Here is a 27,135-nt window from a genome sequence, read left to right as displayed (position 1 = left end):
CGTGGTGGTATCTCTTGCTAGTTTGGAATGTAGTTACAACAATAGTGCGCTTGTCTCACTGTGAAATTTGGGAGCGTGTCAGTTTTCCTATGGTGTTTTGTTTGCGGTCTGTGCTTTGTCACCACTGCTCCTCCTCCTCCTCATCCTCCTCTACTTGGAATGGTTTCTGTTTGTTCAGTTCTTCTCACCGCTCTGTTCACAGTTTGTGACACAACAGTGGTCTCCTATCTGCGGAGTTCATAAATCAAGGCAGCAATCTTCACCTTGTTTTCTCATTTTGTTCTGGCGGTGCCAATTCAAAGTGCAAAGTAGAGTCTGAGACTGTGTAACGAGACGATAACAATAATCTTCTATGACACCGAAACAGTGGAGGAGGAACTTTGATAAATTACTTATCAAAGCAGATTCAGTACATCGATATTGAAACAATCTGTCACAGAGCATGTAGTACGCTATGTTTTTGTCAAGACTCTATGACATCACAGCTTCTTGTTTTATTAGAACACTTAAACTAACCATTGAACTAAGCATTGACCGAATTACCTCTAGTGTCACGGTCATTAATGAGCAATTGAAAGCTAAAACTTAAATTCATAGCTTTCATAGTTGAATAGACTAGCCTGGATTTGACTCCCCTTTGCAACACAAATAAAGTCAACATTAGCTCAAATAATTCACTCAATAAGGAACACTGATTACACGTCAACATATGTTTGTATGAGTTGCCAAATATCACAGAATGTGACAAATAATAAAATACATTTCTTTTGAACAGAGTCATTTCTTTTTTAGCTTGGCTTTAAATGTAATACATGTAGAAAGGGGCGTTATGACTAAGTTGTTGCCATAATGCAATATAACTTTCATATATATCTTATGGACCATTTAAATTGCACTATGAGTGGATTTATCCATTTGAGAAGCATGTTTTCAGAGTTAACAGAGGTTAAATGAGCAACTAAACTATTGGGTGAAGAAATAGGGGGTGTTACAAATGTTACACTTTCCAGAAAGCTCTATTTGTGGCTTTGATTTGAGGTTGCTACTCACTAGTAATGGAAAAAAGGCTCAATCCAACAGAGCAGTTCTGACTCACAGAGACCATCATTTTCGGTAGCTTACAGCCACTTTTGAGCCACTGAGAGAAAAACAGCTTACTACAGAATTTGATTCTGCTTAGGAGTTATCTGCATTTATGCAAAAAAGTCCAGTCCACAAAAGTATTTAGGACACAATTTATAAACATAAAATATGAGTAAAACCACCTGTGTCAGGTGTCACACTTTAATTTCATTTCAGTAGTTAATTTCTTTCTTTAGCGCGCAATGCAAATAATGATATGAACAAGTTACATTAAAACAACAGAAACAACCGCTTACTTGTGTGATGACGCATTTTTGGCAATTCTGACCTTTGAGTGGCAGATCAATCAGTTTTTGAATTTAAAAGAAACAGAATCTAAACCTGCCATCATGTATTATATTGTAAAATATTTGATGCATAGAACTGCAACAAACAGAACACAATTTCACATCATAAAATATTTTTAGAAAAAGGGTCATATAAATATTAATATAAAATATCCATCAAAAATATCTACACGAGTGAGTTCTAGATACAAATGTGTAAAACTACTGGGAAGAGACAACTTGGCATTGAGAGGATGACGAGTTGTGGATTTGAATTAGAGTAAAACCTAAACTGAGTGCATTTAGATTGGAATTCCAAATTTCTACAATGGCACTTAAATGAATTCATCTTATACATTGTCATCAAGTGTAAAATGCCTACAAAAGACTTGCACCTACATACAAAAAACCCTGCTATCCATACATGGACATGTTTGTCAATCAATACCAGCCAAGAGGAAAATGAGGACCGAAACTAACAATCCCACTTTCTACATTTCTCTGGTATTTCAGCTTTTCAGAAGGATTCTTGCCGCCCTGGACCTCCCCAAGACCTCATCTGCTCCAAGCCCTCCCTCCCAGGATAGGCCCTCCCTTCTAACCCTGACTGAACTTTTGCACCATGCTTTGCCCTTCTACTGTTCCTTGACTCATCTGATCCCACAGACTCCATCTCATCACTTATGATGTCACTAACACTCGATCTTCCTGATAATCCAGCATAAGATGCATGACTATGTGAAGAATAACTTCTACTATGGGGATCACTCCATTGAGAATTGCTATTGCTTCTGTGTTTGTTTTGTTGAATTTTAAATGTTCCACCAGAGGAAACCTTATCTAAGGATCTATGGCTATATGAACTGTGTTCAGAACCAGACTCATGCTGGGTGTATGGCTTGGAATATTGATTTGGTTCCTTCTCTCCACCTATACCATATTCCACTGCAAGACCGGTGGCCTTTTTGAAGGCCACATCTTGAAGCCTGTCTTCAGGCAAGGGCGCCCTGACAGAGGATCGAGATCTGAGAGTGGTGGTTTCAGCTGGGCCACCAGGGAGAGCAGGTGCAGCAGTGGTTACCTTAAGACAGAAAATGACGGACATTAAAATCCTAAAACATATTCTGCAATCCTGGTTCTCTGAGTAGGAAGTTAACAGCCTCCATATTGTAAATAGTCCGACCTGACATAGAGCTGATATAAACAAATCTGGCAAAGTCCTGGAAATAAGCAAGTTGTAAATTGTAAGTGTAATTGTGTAATCTTATATATCACACTGATGGATACATTGCGATAGTAATGGTCAAATAATCAAAAATGATGAAAAATAAGCATTAGTTGCAGCCCTACTATTAAACACTTGATCCAAACTGGTATAGATTTGTTGTCTCAATCTCAAATTGAAGTCACATTTTCTCTGTATGATAAATAACTCTGTAAATTTATTCTTATTTTAATAGAACTCTGTAAATTTATTCTTATTTTAATAGTATTCTTTAATTTTGTAATTTTATTCCTATGTTTACTCCTACTTCTTCTTATAGTTTGTAATTTTGTAATTTCCAAAAAAATTGCTGTTACAACATTTGTTACCTTTGTACACTGGAGCGCTGTGACAAAAGAATTTCCCGCAAGGGATTAATAAAGTATTTTCTATTCTATTCTATTCTATTCTATTCTATTTTAGCATTGCATGTCCTTACCAATGGAAGAGCGTCAGTATTTGTTGGAAAATCCTCAACATCCAAATGTCTTCCTACTGTGGAGGACAGCTGAGGTCTTCCAAGATGTTGGAAATCTGACTTGTCAATTCCAGCCATTGAAGCTAGCTGCCCTAAGCTATACGAGAGCGAGAAAGAAAAAAACATCATATATAATTTAAATTTACAGACATCATATACATTGGATATAAGGTTAACTGGTGGAACAATAGTTGAAACACTAAATGGCTTCCACAGTGAGATGAATAGACTGGGACAGACCCAGTTCATATCAAAAGAGAAACTGAATACCCACCCAGCATCCTTGAGGAGATCCAGGAAAGCATGGAATTTAGTAAATGAGCTTTCTATACTCTCAAGTACAGCCTCGTCTTCTAGAACACTGACAGCACCAGGTGGTGCTAATCCAGAGCCAGTGGCCGTAAGTGCATCTGTCAGAGTGCGATTGGCATCACGAAGACGAGCATTCTCCAACTCGTACTGAAAACAAATAAAGCAAAGAGCATCATCTTTTTTTTTTGCTACTTGCTATATAAGTATATAGAGAGTTGCACATGTATTTTCCTCCAAGGACATACTGTAAGTGTGAAACGGAATGCACAAATGTTATGCTATACATCAGAGGGTGTTAGAATGGTCCCACTTTTATCATCACTGTCTCAGCTAAGTCAAACAAAGCAAAAGCTGTTAAAAGAAAGATTAAGTAAACTAAAAAAAAAAAATGCAAATTTTCCTCACCTCCATGACCCTTGACTCAGCTTTTAGTCTGGCTCTGCGCTCCTCTGCCAACCTCAGACGACACTCTCTCAGCTCCATCTACAGGACAAGCATAAAAATGCACACAGATGAGAGTTTGAGATCCAGAAAATAGCCTTAAACCACAAAGATCCTGTTTGGTATATTAACACGTTGAGACTGACCTGCAAACGGTCAAACTGTCGTTCAGTGATCCTGTCCTGGAGATTCAAAGACGACAGCCTCTGCTCCACTTCCACCGTCTCTTCTTCCTCTTCCTCCTCTCCCTCTGAGCCTGAATCCACATTAACTGTCACAGTAGTGGCACCCTAATCAATAAAATGTAAATGAACAGAAAATGAAAAGTTTAAATCTATTTTACACACACTTTGGTCACATTTGACATGGTTGACAGTGGAGCAAACAAAATGAAAGAAAACAAGAACATTTACCTGAAAGCTTTGGTCTGTCACAGTTATTCCAGGAGGAACACCTCTGCAACAAAAATATCCCACATACTGTAAAATCTGACTGAAACATGCTGTTTTATTGTATTATGGTTGGTTTTATAAAAGATAGCCTAGGTTTGTGACAACATTTTTAGATCAGATCATTTGTTCTATCATAGTTTTAAAATAGAAAGAAATAAAAAAATGTATTCAATGATAACCATTCTCACCTCTGGCGTCCAGCTCGTGCAGCAGTTCGCCAAGGAATGTAACTGGAACACGAACTGAGCTTCTGAACCTGAACAACACCTGAGCTCCGTCCTCCAGATGTTGATTTACATGCGGCTGCACCAGAAAAACAGGCATTGTGCTCAGACTAATGTCAATGGGCCTCTGTTAATGAAAAACGGTCACATAGCACTAATGTAATGTAATAGTAATGTATGCAACGCCCCTCATCCTGTTTACTGTACTTAATTCAGTGTTAAACCAGGGCAGATGTAGGCAGACTATGTGATGATAAATGCTTGATGGATTACCATTAATAACAGTTATATTAAGTAAAACTCAATGAGGTGATTTCAACTAGTAAAGCAAAAGATAAGTGTATGCTCACTAGCAGGAATAAAAATACTCTCTTTAATAGTTGGTTTTATATTGTATTGGGAAAAACAAACAAACATTAAAAAAATATACACATATATACTGTACCTATCCGAAATGAGGGTTTTCCCCTGATGGTTCTGGGCTTTGATGGCTTCTTTGGGCCTGAAGCTCTCTGTGGCTCAGTGGCTGCAGGCTTGATCCAAGAATACTGTTGTGCAACATGAAAACGACACACGCACAGCTGCCCATAACACAGTAAATTCACGACAAATGCACTTTTTTTCTTACTATTGACATTAGCTGCAGAAACACCAACCTCCAGTGACTGTCCATCAGCCTCACTGTTCATCAGTACTTTCTCTATTATAGTTTTAATTAGGACCTTGTCTGTAAAGGAAAGAAATTAGTGACTATTAGTACACAATTTAAGTAATTATTGTATGAAAAGGACTTATTCGAGCTTGAAAACGGTACTAGAGCTGGAACAATTAATCGATTATTAATCGATTACTAAATTAATCGACAACTATTTTGATTCATGATTAAAACAGGATTTCGATTGTTTAAGCTTCATTTCTTTGCTCTGGATAACAAAGAAATCATTAAAAGTTAATCATTTTGGTTTGTGGACAACACAAGACATATGAGAACATCTTCATTTCCAGGTTTGACGAACACCGATCAACATTTTTTAAGGTTTTCTGACATTTTATGGACCAAACGATTAATCGAGAAAATAATCGACAGATTAATCGATTACGAAAAGAAACGTTAGTTGCAGCTCTAAACGCTACATATTTAAAACAATAACAATTATGATAATAACATGTATGTAAATAGAAATAGATATATAGAACTCTAACCACCAGTCCGCACCAGGTCTACCTGGAGGCTCCAATGTTTCTGACTTTACACCCACAATATACACACAACACCAACCACGTAGCACATTACCCAAAGTCCTACGCACTGTGAAAACATTTGGTCTTCACAAGACTGAGATAAAGGTGTTGTCTTACCAACTAGAGGATTACTACGAACATCCAAAACACACAGAACAGAGTTTGTTTTCAAGGCTTCCAGCAAACGACGAGCTCCCTCATTGGACAGACCGCATCTCTGTAGGTCCACAGCTGATAAACAAGTCACAAAATAGAATAAGTTACCCCGAGCAACAAGAGTAATAAAAGAAAGAATTTTTAACTGCTTTGCTTCTTTGTATTTCTTTCAAACCCAATCGGGCAAACTAGCCTTTAACCCAGAGGTCCTCTGTTAGTTCTTGTGCAAGAGCAGCAGCACCACGGTCCCCAATCAATGTGTTAGAGTTAAGAGTGACACGGCGGAGACCTCCCATTGCCTCAAAGTGTGGGTGTCGATACCTGAGAGACTCAGCCCAGGCAGTACCATGCCTCTGCATACCCTGATGCTGAGGAAAAAAATTGCATGTATTTTTTTTTTTATTGGGCTCTATACATGTCAGAAAAACACATTAAAAAAAACAATATGACAAGACAATTAGTAGTAAGATATTTCACCTTGATGATGTTGGCCATGTGCTCTGCTCCTCTCCAGGTGAGATTGCATCCTGTAAAATCCACTGTTCTGATGCTTGGAGAATACTTCACACTTTGGCAAATTACTGAAACACATTATGTTATTCCGTTACAAAGACAACATGCGCACAGACATTGCAACAACTACTTTTGCTCTAATTAAAAATATATAATAGTGTAAAGAAACATACATACCCTCTAAACCCTCATCAGAAATTGGGCAATTGGCCAGCGAAAGGTTTTGCAGTGAAACACTTTTTGCCAAACCCTGGAAAAAAAAACAAGTTCTGTTCATTGTATGTGTTGTTTTTTTTTGTTGTTTTTTAAACAATGCATACAAGATTTCTGGAGTTTGCACCACCTTTGTCAGCATGATAAGGTCCCTCTCTCTCAGTGGAAGCCCATTGAGTTGTAGAGTCTTGAGGTTGGGGGAGATAGTCAAACACTCCCTTAAGGCTTTGCACAGCTTAAATGTCATGTCCTTTGAGCGAATAACTGGGATCTTCTTCCTGAAGCCAGACTTATAATACCTTTTATCTGAAATTAGTGATGATATGATCATTGTTAATAAGGTAAAAGTGGTAAAATGGGCCTTACCTCCACCAAGGAAGTTATGTTTTCCAGTGTGTTTGTCTTTTTGTTTGCAAGCACATAACCCAAAAGTAACAAGTTACATGTAAGATATGGCACAAAGAAGAAGAAATTATTAGATATTGGTGAACTTGGGTCTTGAAAGCAATTGTTAAACATGCTTGATAGGGGGGTGTATTGTCAAACTGGAAAACTGAGCAGCATTGGTGGAGATCTGTGCTCTCTGAGCTTACTGCTTTTTTTATTTATGGCAAGTAGATAATACAATAGAAATTATTTTTGACTTGCCTGCATCTCCAGGACCGAGACTAGCCTGATATGTGCTGCTTATTGCGATGTGGTGCAGATGTTTGTTGATGGAGATAGAGGTGAGCACTGGTGGCCAGTCAGTCAGCTTGAGCCTGTCCCCATTAAAGTCCAGCATCCCTTTGTCAACGTTCATCTTTACAGAGGGAAGAGGGACTGATTCCTGTCTGGCACAGGCAAAGGCGTAGTATGCCATAAAGTCCTGGGCACCCTGCCGGCGAATCTGAGCACTGTCCTGTACCATCTTTGGTCTGGAAAAGAAACATAATTTTAAAAAGCCATTTAACTGACTCATAAAAACCAAGACCACAAGGTCTTCTGGTAGTGCTGAGAAAGGTGTGCACAATAGGGCTCAACGATTTTGAATCAATATCTAATTGTGATTATTTTGACAGCAATTGTGATATCATAGGAAATAGTAATTTCTTACATCATTATTCTCATTTTCATTCAAAAACACATTCTAAATGATTACTGTGTGATATTTGTGCAGAAACAACAATGTTCTCTTCCGTTTGTAGAACAATAGATCTATTAACAAATATTGCCCCTCCTGTGATTTGAATATCGATTAATTGTTCAGCCCTAGTTTTTTATTTTATTGTAGTTTTTTTATTGCACAAATAAAATAAAAACTACACTTAACTGATACTTCATTAGGAACACCAGTTCAGCTTCTCCTTAATGCAAATATCTAATCAGCCATTCATGGAATAAAGGTGATTTTTTCTCTATGGACTTCAGTCACGTCACATGTATTTCCAGTGTCACTGTATTAAGTTCATGGAAACATAGCTGAAGCTGCTCAAGAGACAGTATTGTTTTTTAAGTAACATGCTGTAATGAATTTTCCTCCAATTAACTCAATGCAAATTATGATCAATATGTTTCTCCACATCATACTTATATCTCGTCATTTACAGTTTTGTACAAAGCACCATTTGTTTTTGTAATCTTGTGCGTCGGGCTGGGTGATACAGGAAAAAAATCTTATAACGATACACGGCAATAACATTTATAAATAAGAATATACTTTTAGGTTAAAAACCGACATGCGAGACACATCGGGATATAAAGCTACAAAGTGCACACAGGTTGTTTCTCTGGGCTCATGAAAAGTTTTCTTTAGAGATGTTTGCGCATCTCAAAGAACAGTAACAACACACTGTAAATACACTCAAATAAAATATCCTTTTGTTTATGATCTGTATTACATGCATAAGTGCATTTAATTTAATTACATGCAGTTATTACCTTTCATTTCAAATAATACCTGGTTTATTTCTTTGACTTTTTAAAGATAAATAATATTTGGGTATTTAAGGAAATTATAAACAATTAGGCTTAATATGAAAGAAGACTCATCAAGGGACTTTTTAAAATAAATTCTATTTATTTATTTAATCAATATATATAATATTGAATTTATAATAATTAGTGTATTTCACAGATTTATTCAATATAATAAATATGATCATCGTCAATGCAATAGCCTTTAAAACCAGGAAAAGTCACCACAAGTACCTCATCATGATTGACAATATCCACAATCTAAGATGGTATCTTGTCTCATGTCACAATATACATTGTATATTGATATATCGCCCAGCCCTACACTGTGCACACAAGTTAAAAAAATAGCACTTAATGGGACTTAATGGACTCTGAAGGTTTTAGTTTGTTCTGTCACTTTTTCTTTTCCTTTGATTTGTGTGTGCATGCATGTATATGGCTGAGTAACTGAGGTGACATAATATATGCACAGGGTTCTTGAGATTGACAGAAGCAAAACAAATAGATGGACTCGAATAAAAATATAAGTCTAGTTCTGATTAAATCTAAGATTGCTAACTTTATTGATAAGGAGTGGGTCAACACATCGATACGATGGACCTATTGGATATGGTGGAATGAGATTGTTTTTCTGCAAAAGCTGCGTAATTATGCCATCGATATGCAACAAACTCTGCGAGGAATGTTTCCAGCAATTAGGTGTATCAAAACTGCCAAACAAATGTGGGTTCACTTTGGTACAAGCAAGGTCGAGTGTATATATCATGACGAGATTTGACAAGAGTTGAAAATCATGCTGAAAAGCCTATTTTAATGCCATTTTAATGACAGCGTTCAGCTAGAGGCGTTAGCAGCGCGCTAAGCACCTAGCAACCGTTGGTCGTGAAGGACACTTGACACACGCTGATAAACATCCACTCATCCAACGTCCATTCAAACTAAAACCATATGACACACCTTTCGTGTATAACGGAGACTCTATGTCGTTGTGGCACCGTTTTCCTTCAGCAGAGCGACTACTGCCGCGGTCTGTTAACTGTCCTGTGTCCAAAGCAAACTTCGTGAGCGCTGCTCAAAAGAGGCGCTGTTGGATGCTGGAGAGAAGCCTCGCCCACTCGTCACTGGTCAGCTCTGCTGCCACCTACTGCAGCGGAGGATATGCTCAGATAACATGGCGAGTGAAATAATAAGAGCTCTCTCTCCCTCCCTCCACCACTTCCCCAGAGACTTGCCAGGAAGGTTGCCAGGTAGTTTGGGGAACCAGTCCCACACAAACCAAATGACTAAAAGATCTACTAGGAGCTACACGTATATTCATTTTCCACAACCAAAATATATATCAGAATTGTGTAAAAAAAAGAAAAGGAACCGTACATATAATGGCTAAAACCGTATTTCAATGTAACATGTAATAACATGTAACATCTAATCTTTTATCTAACTAAATAGAGTTTCTTATGACAGCCTCCTTAACGACATACATTCACACTTCTTACTCTAATGGAGTTATGTCTTTTTTCTCTTTTAGTATAATTATATGTTGCAAGTTATGCCATGTCTTTTATCCAAATTCCGTTTTTATTTTTTAATTTGTCAGAAAAAATTAATTCACTCATACATTCAATTCGGTGACGAAGCGGTGGAACTGCTTGTCAAATCATCATTTACTTTGTCCAACTTTGTCCACCAATGGAAAAATGTTCTGACCCCTCGCTTGTCCCTTCTGTCCGGCCCCCTGTCTGTCCTGTGTGACTTAACGCAGCAGGTCAACGCCCTCTCCAGCCCTGCTCGAACAGATTAGACGACGCCCATTGGTCCAAGTAACTGTCAATCAAGGCCGTGGGACACTGTTCCAGTAATCCCATTCCAATGTGGCTTCATTGGGAAAGAGCTAACTGCACCGTGTGGAGCTGAGGCTGGGCTACGAAGAAAATAACCCCATGTTTTGTTTTTTAAAGAAGCTAAATAATTGGATATAAAGCTTAAACATTACCAAGAAGGCGTTTTTGCTTCACCAGAGGTAATTTTGACTTAATGTATCCGCTTATCACTATCATTTAACAACATTTCATGGTAGCTAGCACTGTGTGTATGTGTATGTGTGTGTGTGTGCACTTTTTTATCTCAAACATCACTGGCCTGTCTGAGTGTTTGTGAGTGTGTTGGGGTGCTGGCCTCAAGGTTGATTTGATATGGTCAAAAACAGCACTAATCAGCACATGTGCTACAATGTCTATACTGATTAAATGCAGTAAAGATGAAAGCTACATATCTTAAGTACTATCACTATGTGCTGTTGTTTACGATACGTCTGACTGTAACAGTATCTATTACACTGATCTGGGGCTAATGCTAATGTTTCAAAAGCGTCCTGTGACAATAATACATAATAATAATACAGTCGGGGATACCTATTCTGATCTCTACTTTGTCCTGAAATGTAGCGATTATAAATCAAAATGTATAAGGTATCAAGTGAGAGAACGGGATTTATTTTTTATTTTTTTGAAGGATCCTACGGTGGGATGTACAGATATGATAATGTGTATGTCGTCATCGTGGTGGTGGTTGTTGTTGTTCACAGACTGAAGAGATCGAGTCTTTAGAACATGGTTACTAGATGTTTTTGATTTCCCAGATAGTGTCTTACAGTGTGGATCTATGACAGGACCATGTCCATCACTCTCAGCCCTACTGGCTGCCTTTCATTTGTGGCCTCTAAAGCAAAATAGAAATTTAAATAATTGATTGCTTATAAAGGAGTGCCTTTCTAGAGGAGAAAAGTGGGTGTCCCATAAGATGCCCTTGCAACTTCATTTCCTATGGGTGTCCTTCCAATTTAAAAGGTTGCCTTTATGAAGTTCCCTACTGTTCCTACATGACAGTGTCTCAAAGAGTGTTCTTAGAAGAAATTATATTCAGTGCTGTGTAGAAAATGCCCATCTTAGTGATAGAAAGTGATTATGTGCTGTAAAGGATGTTTCTGTATAGGTGTGTTAAAATGTAGGAACATTTATAATAGTGGCGCCTGCCCCACCAGTGCGCAGTATGCATCCTTTACTTTTTCGCAGTAGGTGGCCTTTTAATTTTCGCCCCTGCCCTTCCAAATGTTTGCGCTTAATTTTGATTTAATTCAGTTGTCATATTTTAATATATTTAAAACTTAAATAATATATACGGACCGTCCATCCATCATGTACTGCTTTATCCTCCACATGACACATTAATTATCATTAATTATCAAAATAGTTGGCAATTAATTTGGTGCTACTAAATTACTAATCAATTACTTGTTGCAGCCTACTTTTAATATTAAATGGTGTTAATTGTGCCTTAAGCTGTTTATAAACTGTATTTCACACACTTGTAAGCATGGATTGTCAGTAGTAGATGCTGTAACTAATATGGACATCCACTATTATAAGTTTTGGCAAGGACAGCAGGGACAGGAAGTCTGCTCTCTAATCCTTGCACTTTTTTTTTGACAAGACAGCTGTTAGTTATTGTATTCTCTCCCTGGAAAGAGACAGACTAAACAACGTAGAATCAACACACAGTTTACTCAGTTCTCGTGGCTTCACGTCTCATCATCACCTTCAAATAATAGCTCTTCAGCAAATAAACTAAGAACTCGGATCAGTTTGTGTCTCTTACACATCATTCAGCACTAAACTGAGCTGAACCACTTGTACCAGTGTCTGCCCTGTACATGACATATAGCACAGATCCACTTGTTTTTTAAGAAAAGGGACAAATGTGAAAATCAATTCAGGAATTTAAGAATACCCACTTGATCATTATATTAATAATTATGAATGATTACAGATAGAAAGATAGACAGAAGAAAGACTCCCCAGATTTAATTTCCAGTTTTACAATCTTTAAAGCAAATCTATCCATCTATCTTGCTCAATATATAGTGAGTTTGTCAATATGTTTCATGTGCATTAAATAAGGAGTTGTTTCTCACTGAAAACTGTGGGACATTTAATTTAGATCCCGCATAAACGCACCTTACTCAGGAGATTGCTCAGAACAGCACTAAGGTTCATTAGCAGTTGGTGCTGTATCCTGTTCTTGATGTTCTTATGGAATAAATCTGCTGCCTGTCCTTCTTTATGGGGTGACTCAGAACAATGTGGGTAAAAATAAACTGTCTACTTGTACCTGGCAGGCCAATAGCCTCTCTGTGTTTTCTATATTTTGTTTATTTCTCTAATGGAGGGAGTTGATTCTGAATCTAGGTAAATGTTTTTTTTTTATTGTCTTTAGTCAGTAATTTAGACACTATCGAAAAATACATTTTGCAGTTTGACAAGACAAGGGACTTTCTTACTTGCTTCCTGTTGCCTCTGAGGTTTATATTGACATTCATTAAAGATTACAGGGAAAGGGAAGGAAGGAAACGCTGTTTGGTTGAGCTCCAATAGCTACACACAGCACAGAATGTCCCTTCTTCCCTGGGGTCAGCACACCAACCTATCACTCGGACACACTCAACTGTTCTCCTTTTTTTTTTTTTACACATTCTTTCATGAGTATCCGGACTTCCTCCAGTTCCATTCAAAGGTCATACATAATTAGCAGCAACTTAAGCCCATGTTTCAAAATGTTTCACCACACTTGTATAGCACACTAAAGCCACTGTGTGCTTATGTCTTTGGCCCTGGTGGTCATCAGATGACGGCGTAATGACAGTGAAATGACAATGTAATGACAGTGTTACTGAGTCTAGGCCCGGTTTTCCTTGGAGTCGGCTTCAACTGCCATCCCACATACTTTTCAGTAAAGAAAATAGTACCCGAGGTTTTCATCATTGTTTTAAAATTTGGTTGTCTTTGTCAGGTGCTTGAAGGTTGTGGCTACAAATGGTTAAAGATAGAAAGGCTGAGAATGTATGTGCTACTGATGAGAGTAAACGCCAACTGAAAAACACAGCAGCTCATTTATAAACAGCTTTCCTCACCCCTTTCAGTCTATTTAGTGATGGAACTGCTCCAATCTTCTTTTTTTTCCTTTCTCCTAACAGTGATAGGTTTGACTAAATTTGGCAATAGGTAGGTATGTACTGAAAAATATTTAGCAATTGGCCTTGGTGGACGTGTCTGTAAGAAGCTGTACTAGGTTTGGTATAAAAAGGTTTTTTGACCGTTATGTTACTGTTAAATCTATAAATCGTCACTCACAACCTGGGACATCAAGGGAATATTTCTATGTGTTGTTGATCCGAGAGAGGCTTGGGTTTATGTGGATGCAAATGTAACCTGGATGTACAATAATTGGAAATAAATGTGCAAACCCTTTACATGCCTCTTCCTTGCCTTGGTGTTTGCGGAATTAAAACAGTATCCACGAGTCAAGCACATCTAATGATCAAACTTATTACAGAAGAAATAAAAAAATCTTCCCCTAGGCTTTGAACACTTTTGATAGCCATTTGTTGTTAATTATTTTAAACATTTTATAGAAATGTTGAATTAGCATTGATTATTAGCAGATTAGATGGAGTGTACATATGTTCAGCCACTACTTACACTCACACACTATGTGACTTGCAGGTGAATCAATTTGTGCTTCCATGCCTTACTCCAAATGGCTGCCCTACTAACATAGTAGTCAAAGAGATAAGTGGCAAAGTCCAGTGTGATGAGGGGAGGCAAACTGTATTTGAATTAGTCTGTTACTTCTACAAAAAAGAATCACTGCAGGCGTATAGATGAGGGTTTTAAGTGACAACAGCATTCTTGTGGTTTTTGTTGTTTTGTGGTCAAATGTATTAGTGCTACAAGGACAACGACAGATGCCCAGACAAGATGTATTGATTTGTGTGTTGGTGTGCTTTCATAGATATCAGTTTCTCGGTGAGATTTCCCAGAATCGCGAGTTGTTTTTTCCACTTCCCATCAGTGCGTTGTATTTTTTTTTTTTTTTACAGAGTTCAATGGTTGAAGGATATATTAAAGGGTTGTAAAACATTTCAGGCTGGTGTTGAAATTGGAAAATGATTTCTAGGCTCCAGGACCACCTAAAACACTGGTCCTTTTATGTAGGGTCACTGTAGACACAGCTGTATTTCCTTTTGAGCCATGTCTCTGAATTTCACTAGAAGGTGATGTTTTTAAGGTTGTAAAATGCTTTAAAAAATCTGTGGAACAACTCATCAAAAATATTATGCACACATAATAAACAGCTGTGTGGAATTGACCTTGAAATTCAGCCATAAAGTGAATATCTTCTTGTTTAATTTCTGCATTTTATACCTGCATGTTTTTCCTTGGAAAACAAGGAAGATAACTGCAGATTCAGAGTGAAACTTAAAGGTCAGGAGGCACTGGGATACAAACACAGCCTTATTCCCGTAACTTTCACTTTCCGGAATGATTTGTTTGCATTGCCTCCTGTGCACTGGTAGGTCATTGGCACTTGTAGCAGCTGGTATTACTTACTGTATGGTGACAAAAAGAGCATTAAATCATCCACCGTGATGCTATTAAAAAGGAGAGTAGGGTCATGCTTTTATTGTTATTTTACAATGCTTTTTTAAGACACTTATCAGTGTTTGGCTGACACTTATCAGCATATGTACCTGTTTTATCCACCAGTAGACACTGTGAGGTGTGTACTGCATTTGTTTTCAGCTTGTGAATGGGCTTGGTTATGTACGTGTGAGCATTGTTTTGTAAAGGCAGCAAGCTGTTTGAGGCCTGTCCCAGCCTGTCTTGAGGGAAACCAGACAAACTGCACCACAACATCTTGGGGACAGTTAAACACACAAAAGCAGAATTAGGTACACATGCTGCTACACCCAGGTCAAGCCTTGTCCTTTGTAGTTCTAGTATTGGGAGTATTTGGCCATATACTAATTAGGACTGCAGGTAATTAATTTCACAGTGCTAAATAATCTAATAATCATCTTATTTAGACAATTTTTACAATTCCATCTCAACTACCTGAAGCCCATGAAGATTAAAGGTTTAGAACACGAACGTATCGCTTACTCAGAAAAGATGATTCATTTTCTTTTAATTAAATTGTCTAAGCTCTCTTGACTTGTACATTTAAATATCTGTTAATACTTTTTAGAAACACAAATATTTGTGGGACATGTATAAACAATGAATAAAAACATAATATATTGTCTGTATGTAGACACTATATTGTTATATATTACAAGGTCCAATAAGCGAGACCTTCTTTTTAAAAAGATGATGTATTTTGTATTTTTTCCTTGTTCAAATGTTCATGTCTGAACCTGTTGCAGCAAACAAGTAATCAAAACTGTAGTTTCAGAGATTTCTAAGAGCACCTATTTGGCCCATGACCTGTTGTTTCCATAAGACTTGTGTGGTTGACTTAGTCGTAGGAGGAGGACAAACGGCAATAGTACATCAAGAACGTGGTTGTTGTTGCGGTGCATTCACCCACAGCCAATGAGCAAGTTGTGGCAACTCTTTGACTAAAGGTTGCTGGGAAGGAGGAGTGTTGACACTAGAAATGAATAAACTGTGACCCTCCTGTTGGTATAAAACAGGTTGTGCTGGTGTGGATGAAAGTTTCTGGAAAAAATGTTCCATGTAAGTGTTTTTTTCAGGTGATTCTTCTTTGTTATTTCCAACTGTCTTTTAATAGTTTATAATTTAATAAGGAGGGTATGTTGAACATGTAGTACAAAAACTACTACACTGAGTTAACCACACAGTACACAGTTCTAAAATAATACTGGAACTGATAATGAAGATGATACTGAATGTTAAGGCAGGACTTTTGGCCTCTTAATGCACAGTGAACAGATGTTTCAGACTACAGCATGATGTGTGGTCTTCTCTCAGCCTAAAAGAACACATGTTGGCTCTGCTGTAGAACTCCCACTGGCTTCCCATGACTGCCACATTCAAATAGAGGTAACAATTTCCTACAGACCAACTACATTCCCCAAGGAACATCATCTGGTGTTGCCATTCCTGCACCAAAGGCGGTCACGGTCGAGATTGTTCTTATTATTCGTTTTGATTGTGGCACTAGGTGCCAAATTTGATCAAAGCCAAGAAACATCTTTTCCATAAGCACATCTTCTCCGGACAACACTAACCCCACTAACATACAGACATCTTCTGAAATTGATTTGCACAATTTGCCATGAACAAGGACATTCTGTTTCTGTGACTCCACCTTCAGTTTCTCAGCATCACCGTCATAGTTTGGAGCAGCCCTCTGTGCTTAGAGTTAGAGGGAGTTTTATTTACTTTCTCAGTTAGCTGATAGATCGGTCTGCATTTTAGAGGATTGCTGTTGTATTCATTATACAATTACCTTTTTCTTCTCCCACAGGACGCCCTCTGTCTCTGTCTTGCTACCCGGGATGCCTTGCATGGTGTTCCTGTAGTGGACAAAACCACCACCGGAGTCTCTGCAAACAGACGCTTGGCCAGTTGATCACCATGCCTCGTTCGAGTGCCAGTCCCGAATCGAAGTCTCTCTGTTGCCGAGTCTGGCTCACTTGTGTTCTCCTGGGCCTCTCGGCGGCCCACACTCTTGCCAAAGATGGTGAGAACCAAACGACTTCACTTTCCACCCTTGTAATTCTGATCAATGGATCTGCAACACGCAGTGCACCAGCTGAATATTGTTGCATGTATATATGGAAAAGTTTGCTTAAAGGGCCATGTCGTAAAATATTTCTTCATTGTAAATCTGTGGAGCTGATATTATATTCATCATTCAACGTGTATCCTGCCTTTTAAATAATCTGTCCCTATTATTATTTCTTTTACCACAGTCCTTGGTGTACCGCAGCAGGTGAGCCTGTCGGCCAACATGGTTGCCCAGCAGCTGTCCATATCTTGGCTGGGAGGAGCAGCCACAACGTTTGACCTCATGATTCTACGAACTGAACTAAATGAAACAGTCTTCTATGTAAGAGTATTTGTTGTTTGTTTCATTTTCTCCTCTTGCTTGTGTTACTTGTGGTATTACAAGTTGTCTGCACTGTCACATGAAAGGAGCTACAACCGGACTCATAGTGCATTTTTAAGGTCAAAAATTGGATACTCACTTATGGACTGGTATTCATTTCTTTTTATACAACAATAAGCGACAAACAAAATCACGGCAGTCATGTTATTGTTAATATTTAATTGTGGTACTGGACAAACTATAGTAGGGTGTGTTGAAAAATGTGTTGAAAAACATATCTTTGATATTCTTATCATTTATTGGCTGACATGTACACCAGTCCAGTGACAGACAATTATATTTTATGGATTACGTTACATGGATTTCATTTGCCTCTGTAGCCCATTTCACTTTAGTGGTTAATTAGATTTTTGAATGATGCCCTAGCAGATAAAACAATTATCCAAATGAGTTGGGGTTTTTTTTCTGGTTGAGCTGTTTGCCATTGCCTATCATCATCTACCAGATTGATATTGTTCTGGTTCAGTCCCTCACTGCCTGTTCTGTGGATTAACTGTAGGAGACGGTGTCTGTGACAATGAATCAGGTGAGTGGTTTGCACCAGTGGAACTGGACCTCACTTGACCCTCTGGAGTGTACCTCGCTGTCGATCAAAGTCCGCTCAAGAGACGGCCAGGTGACGAGTGAATGGAGCAACACTCAGATATTTCAAGGTCAGGACAGTAAATCAATATATATTATAGAATATTGATAATTAGAGGAACCTTATAACAAAACACATGGCTTTCCTTTGTGCCTAAATAGACTGTAAAATGTATATCTTGCCTTGTATCTATTTCTTCATTTGTCTTTCAATGGTAAATTTATAAAGACTTTTCTTCTGTCACTTCCTCTCAGGAAATGATCTCCCCAGCAATGAGAATTTCCAGGTTTACCCCCAGGAAAGAATTATGCCAGTGGGGTCCAACGCCACCTTCTGTTGCATTGTGAAAGAGGGGCAGCTCTTTGGTTCTATCCAATACGGCAGTAGAATCATGAATACGACACGACTGAGCAGGCGAACTTATGCCACCACAGTGGTTAACCAGGGACCATCCAGCAGCTGGGGGACCAATGTTGTCTGTTTTGACAGCCTGAAGGAGCCACAAGGAGCTGTGGTGTTTGTTGGATGTAAGATGAACAACTAGATTGATAGGAACTTGAGTGTGAATGTGGTATGCCTGTCCTTCCTCACAACTACGAGTAGTTTTGGAGCACTTAAGTTTGGAAGTGGTGCTCTGGGGTTGCATTTAATCAATTCTATTCGTATGTCGCCAAATCTCAACATTTATTATTGAACTTTGAATAGTGATAAAGAACTTTGAACTGTGTAGGGCAGCAGTGCACCTCTCTGTGTACAGCCTGTCGGAAATTGTTATTGGAAAAAGAAGAAGGGTTATTCATGGCATCAGTGGATAGATAATGCTCTCTTTTAACGTGGGGAAATCTCTGGCAGAACCAGGGGGTTCAGGGCCATCTGCCTTGACCAGGGAGGTTGAGAGAAGAGAGGACGGGTGGAAAGACAGAAAGAAGATAGACGAGACTGAACTGACAGCAACTGAGACTTGTAAATTATACATATCACTCATAGTGAAAAGGGCGGTTAACTCAGCCTGTTGGAGTCGATGAAATGTGCTTATAATGCACATTGTGTCTTTGTATTTTATATTATCTTACTTATTTACCCAATATCTTGCTGCCATTTTGTTCCTGACTTATTTATCTTTTAGTAGATTTTGCTGCTAACGTTCGTGTGCTGCTGTTTGATTTTTCCCCTCTGGTAATCAATAAAAGTATCATCTAGATTGCAGAACATGGTAGTGTGGATGTAAACTAAGCTGGTTGAAGGTGATAGGAGAAGCAAAAAGAGTAACCACAAAGTGTAAAAGTAATTTCTGAAGGGATCAGTTTAAAATTGTATTGATTTTAAAGATTTCATGATTTTATTATGTATGTTTGTTTAGATCCTTGTTTAGATTCTTGCAACGGCCATATAGTGCTGGTGATAATGAATGACTGAGTTTGGAATCAAAGTCTTTAGATGAACTTAATATAAATCTAAGTAATTGTTGAATGTGTGTTTGTATAATGTTAATCTTTATTCATATATATGATGAAGCAATGATTAATCTTCTACTTCCTTTTCCCAGATCCACCACTGCTCAGTGATTTCGTGTGTGAGACTTATGACCTGACCTCAGCTCTATGCCAGTGGAATGAAGCACGGGACACGAAACTCTTTGGCAAACGTGGAACACGCTTCACTCTGAACAAGAGGTACCATATTCACGCATGAAAATGGCAAAACATTACAATGGTTGTACCTTATCTTGGCTCACAAATGCACATTCGGCAAATTGGCTGTAACCTGACCTGAAACTTGACGCTTTGTTGAAAGCCATCTGGCTCGTGTCGGGTTGCAGAACTGTTGGCACTCACATTTTCAACAGGAAAGGAGCGTATGCGGAGCACATCCCTGATATGGAGATTAGTTTCATAGGTCAAAATGAGTACCTCTGTTAATAATAGTATAGGTTTGAATGGTGTAAATCATGTGGTCGGTCTGTGTTGCTTTTATTCCATGAACCAGCAGAATTAGAATGAGTGCAAATCAACTTAATAATACTGTACAATAGATTCTGTATGTGACTGAAATCCCAGATGCTGTCAAATGGGAAACGCAAAGGCAAAATGTACTGGAAACTCTAATTTTTCCGGTTGATATAACTCAGATTTGAGTATTTATTTTGCGTATATGCATGCACTGTCGTCTTCAGCCTGCACCAGCAACAGGGAGATCGATAAAGGTCCATCTTATCTGGCCTGTTTCCCGCTTCAGTACCAAGTGGTTTCCAAAATATAATGTCTGTTGTTGTTGTTGTTGTTGTTGTTGTTGTTGTTGTTGTTGTCGTCGTCGTTGCAAAAAGGGATTAGTGTGCATGCGTTCTGTTTGGGAACACAGTCACGTTCAGATGCAAATAGATGTGAACCATCAAATCTGATCTGTAATGAATCATCAGTGATCAATGGGGCTGATCATTTGAACTTAGTTACAGAAAGTCGTAACGAGGTGGTGGAGGAGGAGATTGGAGTAATGTTTTCTTTTTTGATTCAGATTCACAAAAGGACCAGGATGTGGTTCAAAGTGTGTTTGTTTTTGAAAAAAAGAAAGAAATACCCCTGCATAATTGATGATCTGTCCTCTCCTTTTATCTAAAAGGCCTTTTCTGCCCAGAAAAATAAAAATCAATCAAGCGAGAGGATGACAAGAAATATGAGGCACTCAGTTTAATCGACGTGTGTGTGTGTGTGCGTGCGCGCGTGTGTGTGTGTGAGTGCGTGCGTGTGGACTGGTTTGCAGTCAGACTTTTCACATGAATTGTCTTAAGGCTTGTTGCATGATGAATGTGTTTGGGTCTGTCTCTATCTTTATCTTTAGATTTCTTTTATGTTTATTCCATTTTGATGTCTTGATTTTCACATTAATAGCAAGTCTGTTTATGTCTTATCAACTTTATTTTGTTTTTAGGGATTGTCCAAGGGGACGCCAGCAGCAGAGGCAGAAAAAGTGTAGTGTGGCACAGTGGGAGGGTAACTGGACACTGATAGCTGAGAATCCTCTTGGCCAGTACATCATCACCGACTCTGCTGAACTCAGTCACAGAGGTAAATGTATCACCCTCCCTTTTTTAAAATAAGTGGACCAGATTATACCAAGGGAAAGAGTTCCTATAAATTAGATTTTATAGTGGTTTCTCAAAACAGAAGTTACGGTAGATATGAAATACTCATGTTAGGTCACTGATTGTTGTTTCACTCTTCCACCAGTACATCCAGTCGCACCAGTGAACGTGAGCGCTGTCATCAATGCCTGGAATGCCACTGTGCTGTGGCAGTGGACGTACAGCAGCTATTCCTCCCTGGCTCTTTTGTGCCAGGTAGAGCTTTCCTGCCATGGATCTAAAACAAATGTAAGTCCATGTACATGTTTTCTCTCGGGCTGGGTACCTAACTTTGTACATTTAATGGCAACAACCAAATTAGGTCAGTTTGTGCAAGTACCAGTTAAGTTGAGCACATTTTCTACAACAATCACTAAAAAAGCAGGACATGGTGCAAAAATAGGACAAGGTGCGGTGCCAGTTAAATATTTACTTGCTAATAGATTTAAAATGTTAGAGCATCATCTTATGAAATACCACCACAGTATTAACCACTTTGCCCCATATGCATACACTCATGACCTGATATGACTTTAATGTCTCTGTGTTGCCATCAATGTACCATACAGTAATGAAGTCTATTGTTTGCCTCTAGTATACAGTCTCTGGTGAAGGTCTGCAGTCTGTGGTTTTATCAGACCTTTATCCCGATGAAGATTACAGTGTTCAAATCCGCTGCGGGGCCCAACAGAATTTCTGGAAGTGGGGAAACTGGAGTGAACCATTTACCTTCAAAACCAACACTTATGGTAACAGGCTCATTTTTTTTGCACACATTTCCCTTAGTAGTTGGATGGATGAATGTGGTTGGAGGTTTGTTTTGATTAACAGAAGAAAGACCACTTGTAACATTTGTTTTTGCCTTGTTTGAATGTTTTTGTTTTCTCTCAGTTCCAGATGCCCCTGATGTGTGGATGTGGATAAACGGAGACAGCAGTGGGCAGGTCGTTTGGAAGGTAGTTTTTGTTTTAGACTGTCTGATCATTTCACCGTGGAAAGACCTGACGTTGAAGTCAGTTTTAAAAAACCTTTGTCTTAGTTGTACACATCTTTCTGTCCTGACAGCCTCTGACACGAAGACAGAGCCACGGCCAGATCACAGGTTATGAAGTCACGTTCTGGAGCACTGAAGAAAATCTACAGCACACACACATTTTTTCACCGGATACGACTGCTGCATCCGTCAACCTCACACAGATTGCCCCCTTTGGCAGTGACACCAAGGTCATCGCAACCGTCATTGCAAAGAACACTGAAGGGCCTTCTCAACCCGCAAATGTTGTCATACGTTTGACAGGTATGTGGAAGAGATGGGGAGAGTGTGTTTTGAAGGTCTTAGCTTCTTCGAAAGGACAAAAACGATTAGAATCAGAAATATGTAATATTAATTCCCGAGGGGGGGGGAATTAGGTTATTTTTTTATTTTATTTGTGTAGATGCTGATAGTAACTGGATGATTTTGTGTTATTCATTTTGGCTACATATTAAGTATAAAATGTGAATATTAAGACTTGCTGCTTCTACATGCTGTGCATGAATCTTTGTCTTTCCAGACGCAGAACCTGTTGCTGTGTCCAGGGCAGTTTATACAGACAGAGGTTTCCCTCTGTTCTGGCAGAGCAATGACAACGCCACCTGTGGTTATGTGGTAGAGTGGCACAATGCCGTCTGTACACGGAACTGCCCAGTGGATTGGATTAAGTTGGATGCTGGAACTACGGATGTCTTGGTCGAATCAGGTAAGCCATTCATTGAAATCCATGAAAATAGAGGATTTTTTTTTAAGCATATTTAAAATCTACTGTATCTTTTTCTACATGTCTTTGTCCATGTGCTGTTTTTGAAAAAATAATCTATCCATGTACAGAAATACCCATTTTATCTTCAGTATCTTAAAATAGGGCGTTATGAAATGTGAAATTATACTGTAAAATTATTTCTCTTCCTTTGCCCTTAGCCAACTTCCAGCCGGGTGTGAGGTACACCTTTTCCCTGTTCAGCTGCACCTCAGAAGGCAGAGAGCTGCTTCAGCACTGGCAGGGATACGTGCAGGAGCTGGGTAAGGAGAACACTGCACATGGAAAACTTAGATGAAGTCATGACTTCAGAAATGGATTTATATTTCTGACCCATTGTTATTCTTTCCCTTGTTTTTTTTCCAAAGTTCCTTCCAGTTCTGTCATCCTGTCAACCAGTCAGCAGGGCTCTGATGTTCTTCTCACTTGGGGAGAGATCCCTCTGGTCAGCAGAAGAGGTTTCCTCCTGGGTTACAACATTTACAATAGCAGTGACTCGGAGCTCAAACTAATAGGTAAATATTTGTCAACTGTACAGCCTTTCCTGTGGAGGTTGTTAAAAAAAAGAAAAAGGAATTGTATAAAAAAACATTCTCATGTCATGTTATTATAACATTTCTTTAAAAAACATGTTTTTTAAAATGTTATTATTACATGACAGGAGAATGACATATGTGTCCTTCTCACTTCCTTTTTCTTTTCTCTCCCTCTCGTGCCTTATCTTCTGTTTTGCTTCCCCCCTTTGAACAGGCAATGTACCAGACAAAGGAAGCAGGAGCTACATTGTGACGGGACTCAAAGAGGGTTCCCACAAATTTACTGTCAAGGCCTACACCTCAGCAGGCGAAGACACGGGCGCCACCTCCTCCATAACGCTGGAAACAAACAGTACGTAAACTTACAGTAATGTGCATCGTCGCATAATTGGTCCGTGACAACATTTGTGTTTATTGTACAAACACAAGTTAACTAAATTATATTGTTTACTGCTCTGACAGTGGATTGGCTGATCTTGGAAATCCTGACTTCTCTGGGAATCACAGCATTTTTCCTCGTCATTGTCACTTTCATTTGCTACAAGAAAAGAAAATGGTGAGACTGATATCCTTGTCTCCTGTGTTGATTGCCTTTCTTAAATATTGTCACACATAGACACATTAGAACATTTATTAGGGTTATCTCTACATGATTTAGGAATTGAACTACCAGGATATGTCATTTTAATTAGCTTTTGATGAGTGGATGTTGACTTTTTACTTTACCATCAGGGTGAAAAAGGCTTTCTATCCTGACATTCCTGAGCCCAAGCTTCCTGGTGATTGGTCAAGGACACAGGTGGAGTATCAGCCTAATTCAATAGAATTTATAATTGCCCATTTCATATTTTTGTGGGTGTTTTCGTCACTTTCAACCGACTTATTAGTATTGCTCTATATCTTACAGGGGCCGTTGGACGTGAAACCATCTTCAAACAGTATCATCCATATTGTGGATAAGTCTGATCACGATCCTAGTAAAGAGATGCTCGTTGCTATCCCAGAAGAAGATGAGGATGAAGACGGGCAGAGTATGGAAGATGAGTCAGTTGACACAGATGAGCCAACATCATTACGCTACTACAACCAAGTTGTAGATGAGAGGCCCATCAGGCCACGTTACCCAGACTCCTCTGCTTCTTCTGCTTCCTCTTTGGATTCAGCGCGCACTGATGTTACATACACAGGGATCCAGACCTCAGGGTCTTCTTTGGTCTTCCAGCTGGATCCTGCAGGCTCCTCTGATGACCATCAACCCCATGCTGATCTGTCTGTCAGCTGTGGAGGAGGAGGAGGAGGAGGAAGAGGAGGAGGAGGAGGAGGAGGGGGCTACCGGCCCCAGATGCAGCCTAGAGCCCAAAATGATGACATTATCCTGGCTTCACCCGAGCCTTTGGAAGAACCGCTGGTTGCCAGTGCTGGGGGCTATAAACCCCAGAGCTCCTGGCATTTGGACTCTCCTGTGGAGGCTGAAGAAAGTGGAGGCCGGGCACCTTCTCTTGGATCTCCCACCTCTGTTGCTTCCACTCAGTTCCTTCTCCCTGATGGAGAAGAACACGCAGAGGCGAAACGACCGGTGTCATCGTCAGCAACCACCTGGTTCACTAATCTGCTGTCTTCTACAAAACCGTGATATCATCTCTGTCTCACTACTAGCAGCCTGGCCAGGAGGCTTTGACATAAAACTTTCAGATTCATTATGGTCACCAGTGTTATGCATCTGACAAGCTCAGCCCAAATGGTCGAGGTAAAGGATGTAGCACTACATTCTTCTATTTGCACTTTGACATCAGGTCAAAATATCCTTTTCAAATGTTTATTTCCAAACCTAAAGAATATATAATTAGTTTCTCATCATGAAAAATATCATAAAATCTGTATATTTATATGTCAAAACATTTCTATTCTGACAGCAAATCAAAAGTATTTCGTCATATGTCTATTCCACCATATTCATTGCATCCTGGCCACCTAGTGGCTGTTACAACAAATCCCTTTTTCTGTTTTTTCTGTGGGCATTGAGCAACAGCATGTACAACGTGTCAGTTATCCTGATTTTAGTTTTTATTGTTGGTGATGTGAATTTTGTTACACTACAGAAGAAACGGAAAGCAAACCAGTTTTGAGGCTTGAAAACAATGTAGTTATGTCGACAAAAACCTTCCTCTCCTCCCAGTATCTGCTGGTCTGCCATTTCGGGTGATGCCAGCTTTCTGACAGACAATGAGCTACTAAAAGGAAAAAAAACAAACTGACATGTTATTTGAATTATGCACTTACAGTTGAGAATGGGAATTATTTTGCATAGATATAGTTGTGGTGCTTCCTATTTTAGTCTGGAATTGTGTGGGTTGTGAGCCCAATGGAAATACACTGATAAGCTAGAACCTGAATACAAACTGATGTAATTTAATGAACAAACACTATTATGTTACTTGTGAGTGTTATTGTTGTTTTGTTTTCCTTAACAGTAGAGTTTTATTTTCTCATTTCTATTTTTGTATGGTTACGAACATGCATTTCTCAGTCAGGCCAGTGTCATTGTTTTATATTGTGTCGTGAAGTATGCTCAAGGAAATTATTGGTGGCATCAAACAAATGAGATGTAACAAGATGGATGAATAATAATGGATTTTACACACACTGCCTTACTGCATTGCGTTGGTCGTATTCCATGTCACAATATAGTGTCCGTTACAATCGGGTGGTATGTATGTAAGTGCTTAAATGTCCCAGCATTGGTCACATAATTGGTTATTTGCAGCCCTCGTCTTAACTTGGGTGTGCCAAAGCCATATTTGCATTATTCATTTTCACAGAAATGTTTAGATTTTGTGGTAGATTTAAAGTTCCAGTGTGTAAGAAATGGTGGGACTGAAACAAACGTGGGACGCTTTTGCTCATTCTTTCCTTTCCCGAGCACGTCGGGGAGCTACAGTGGCTTTCACGTTACCACAAAGGATGTTACTCATCCTTGTTTGCAGAGTGAACTTCCATTTCAAAACGTGAATTGCTGGTTTGTTCATACAGGCTGCTTTAGAAACATATCCTCCATTAAGCAAAGCCCCCCCCCCCCCCAAAGTACATGTAAAAAGGCTTATAAAAGCTACATAAGATCAATGATTTTCATAAGTGATTATACACTTATATAAACTTTCATGTGGGAAGTATTTAGAATTTCCGCAATAATCCCCCTCTAAATGTTACACACTGAACCTTTAGATACTTTGTTGTTGTTTTTTTGTTGTTTTTTTTTGGGGGGGGGGGGTATATGTTTTTATTTTCCTTATTTTACTGTAGACATATAAAATCTGTGATTAGAAAAGGGACCAATGGGAAAGTGTATGATGGCACTTGGTCCTTTTAGCTTTTATTGACACAAATGTGGAGGAATAATCTTGTAAATATTGGTTACTTGACAGGATGTTGGCATCGCTATAATGGTGTCAAACAGGGGGCACTAATT

The 27,135-nt window shown here is 38.9% G+C and overlaps 2 protein-coding genes across 3 annotated transcripts; one reads left to right on the top strand and one right to left on the bottom strand.

The window, feature by feature from the left end:
- Positions 1–1,266: 1,266 nt before the first annotated feature.
- On the bottom strand, positions 1,267–9,822 carry cep78 (centrosomal protein 78). The gene is made up of 16 exons (XM_058635204.1): positions 9,621–9,822; positions 7,353–7,621; positions 6,835–7,010; positions 6,669–6,741; positions 6,456–6,559; positions 6,172–6,346; positions 5,940–6,053; positions 5,237–5,307; positions 5,026–5,128; positions 4,545–4,659; positions 4,318–4,360; positions 4,051–4,194; positions 3,869–3,946; positions 3,426–3,610; positions 3,113–3,248; positions 1,267–2,490 (listed from the first exon to the last, which is right to left on the bottom strand). Exons 2-16 carry the CDS (start codon positions 7,612–7,614, stop codon positions 1,927–1,929), a joined length of 2,343 nt encoding a protein of 780 aa, XP_058491187.1. The 5' UTR covers positions 7,615–7,621; positions 9,621–9,822; the 3' UTR covers positions 1,267–1,926.
- A 719-nt stretch (positions 9,823–10,541) lies between these two features.
- Positions 10,542–26,350, top strand: lifra (LIF receptor subunit alpha a). 2 transcript variants are annotated; one of them, XM_058636345.1, is made up of 19 exons: positions 10,542–10,683; positions 16,992–17,207; positions 17,440–17,576; positions 18,136–18,289; positions 18,474–18,746; positions 19,766–19,892; positions 21,145–21,281; positions 21,444–21,586; positions 21,933–22,086; positions 22,229–22,293; positions 22,403–22,634; positions 22,891–23,076; positions 23,295–23,396; positions 23,502–23,648; positions 23,884–24,021; positions 24,132–24,225; positions 24,402–24,468; positions 24,577–24,949; positions 24,983–25,074. In XM_058636345.1, coding segments are annotated over exons 2-19 (2,637 nt in total). In that variant the 5' UTR covers positions 10,542–10,683; positions 16,992–17,101; the 3' UTR covers positions 24,985–25,074. The 2 variants fall into 2 exon arrangements, with proteins under 2 accessions (XP_058492328.1, XP_058492327.1); XM_058636344.1 differs by having other exon boundaries at positions 24,577–26,350.
- The last annotated feature ends 785 nt before the right edge of the window (positions 26,351–27,135 follow it).

This window comes from Solea solea, chromosome 8 (genome assembly GCF_958295425.1).
Source record: "Solea solea chromosome 8, fSolSol10.1, whole genome shotgun sequence".
In the NCBI taxonomy this organism is placed as follows: Eukaryota; Metazoa; Chordata; class Actinopteri; order Pleuronectiformes; family Soleidae; genus Solea; species Solea solea.
Note: the sequence above shows the minus strand (reverse complement) of the source record. Positions and strands in the feature narration are given on the sequence as shown.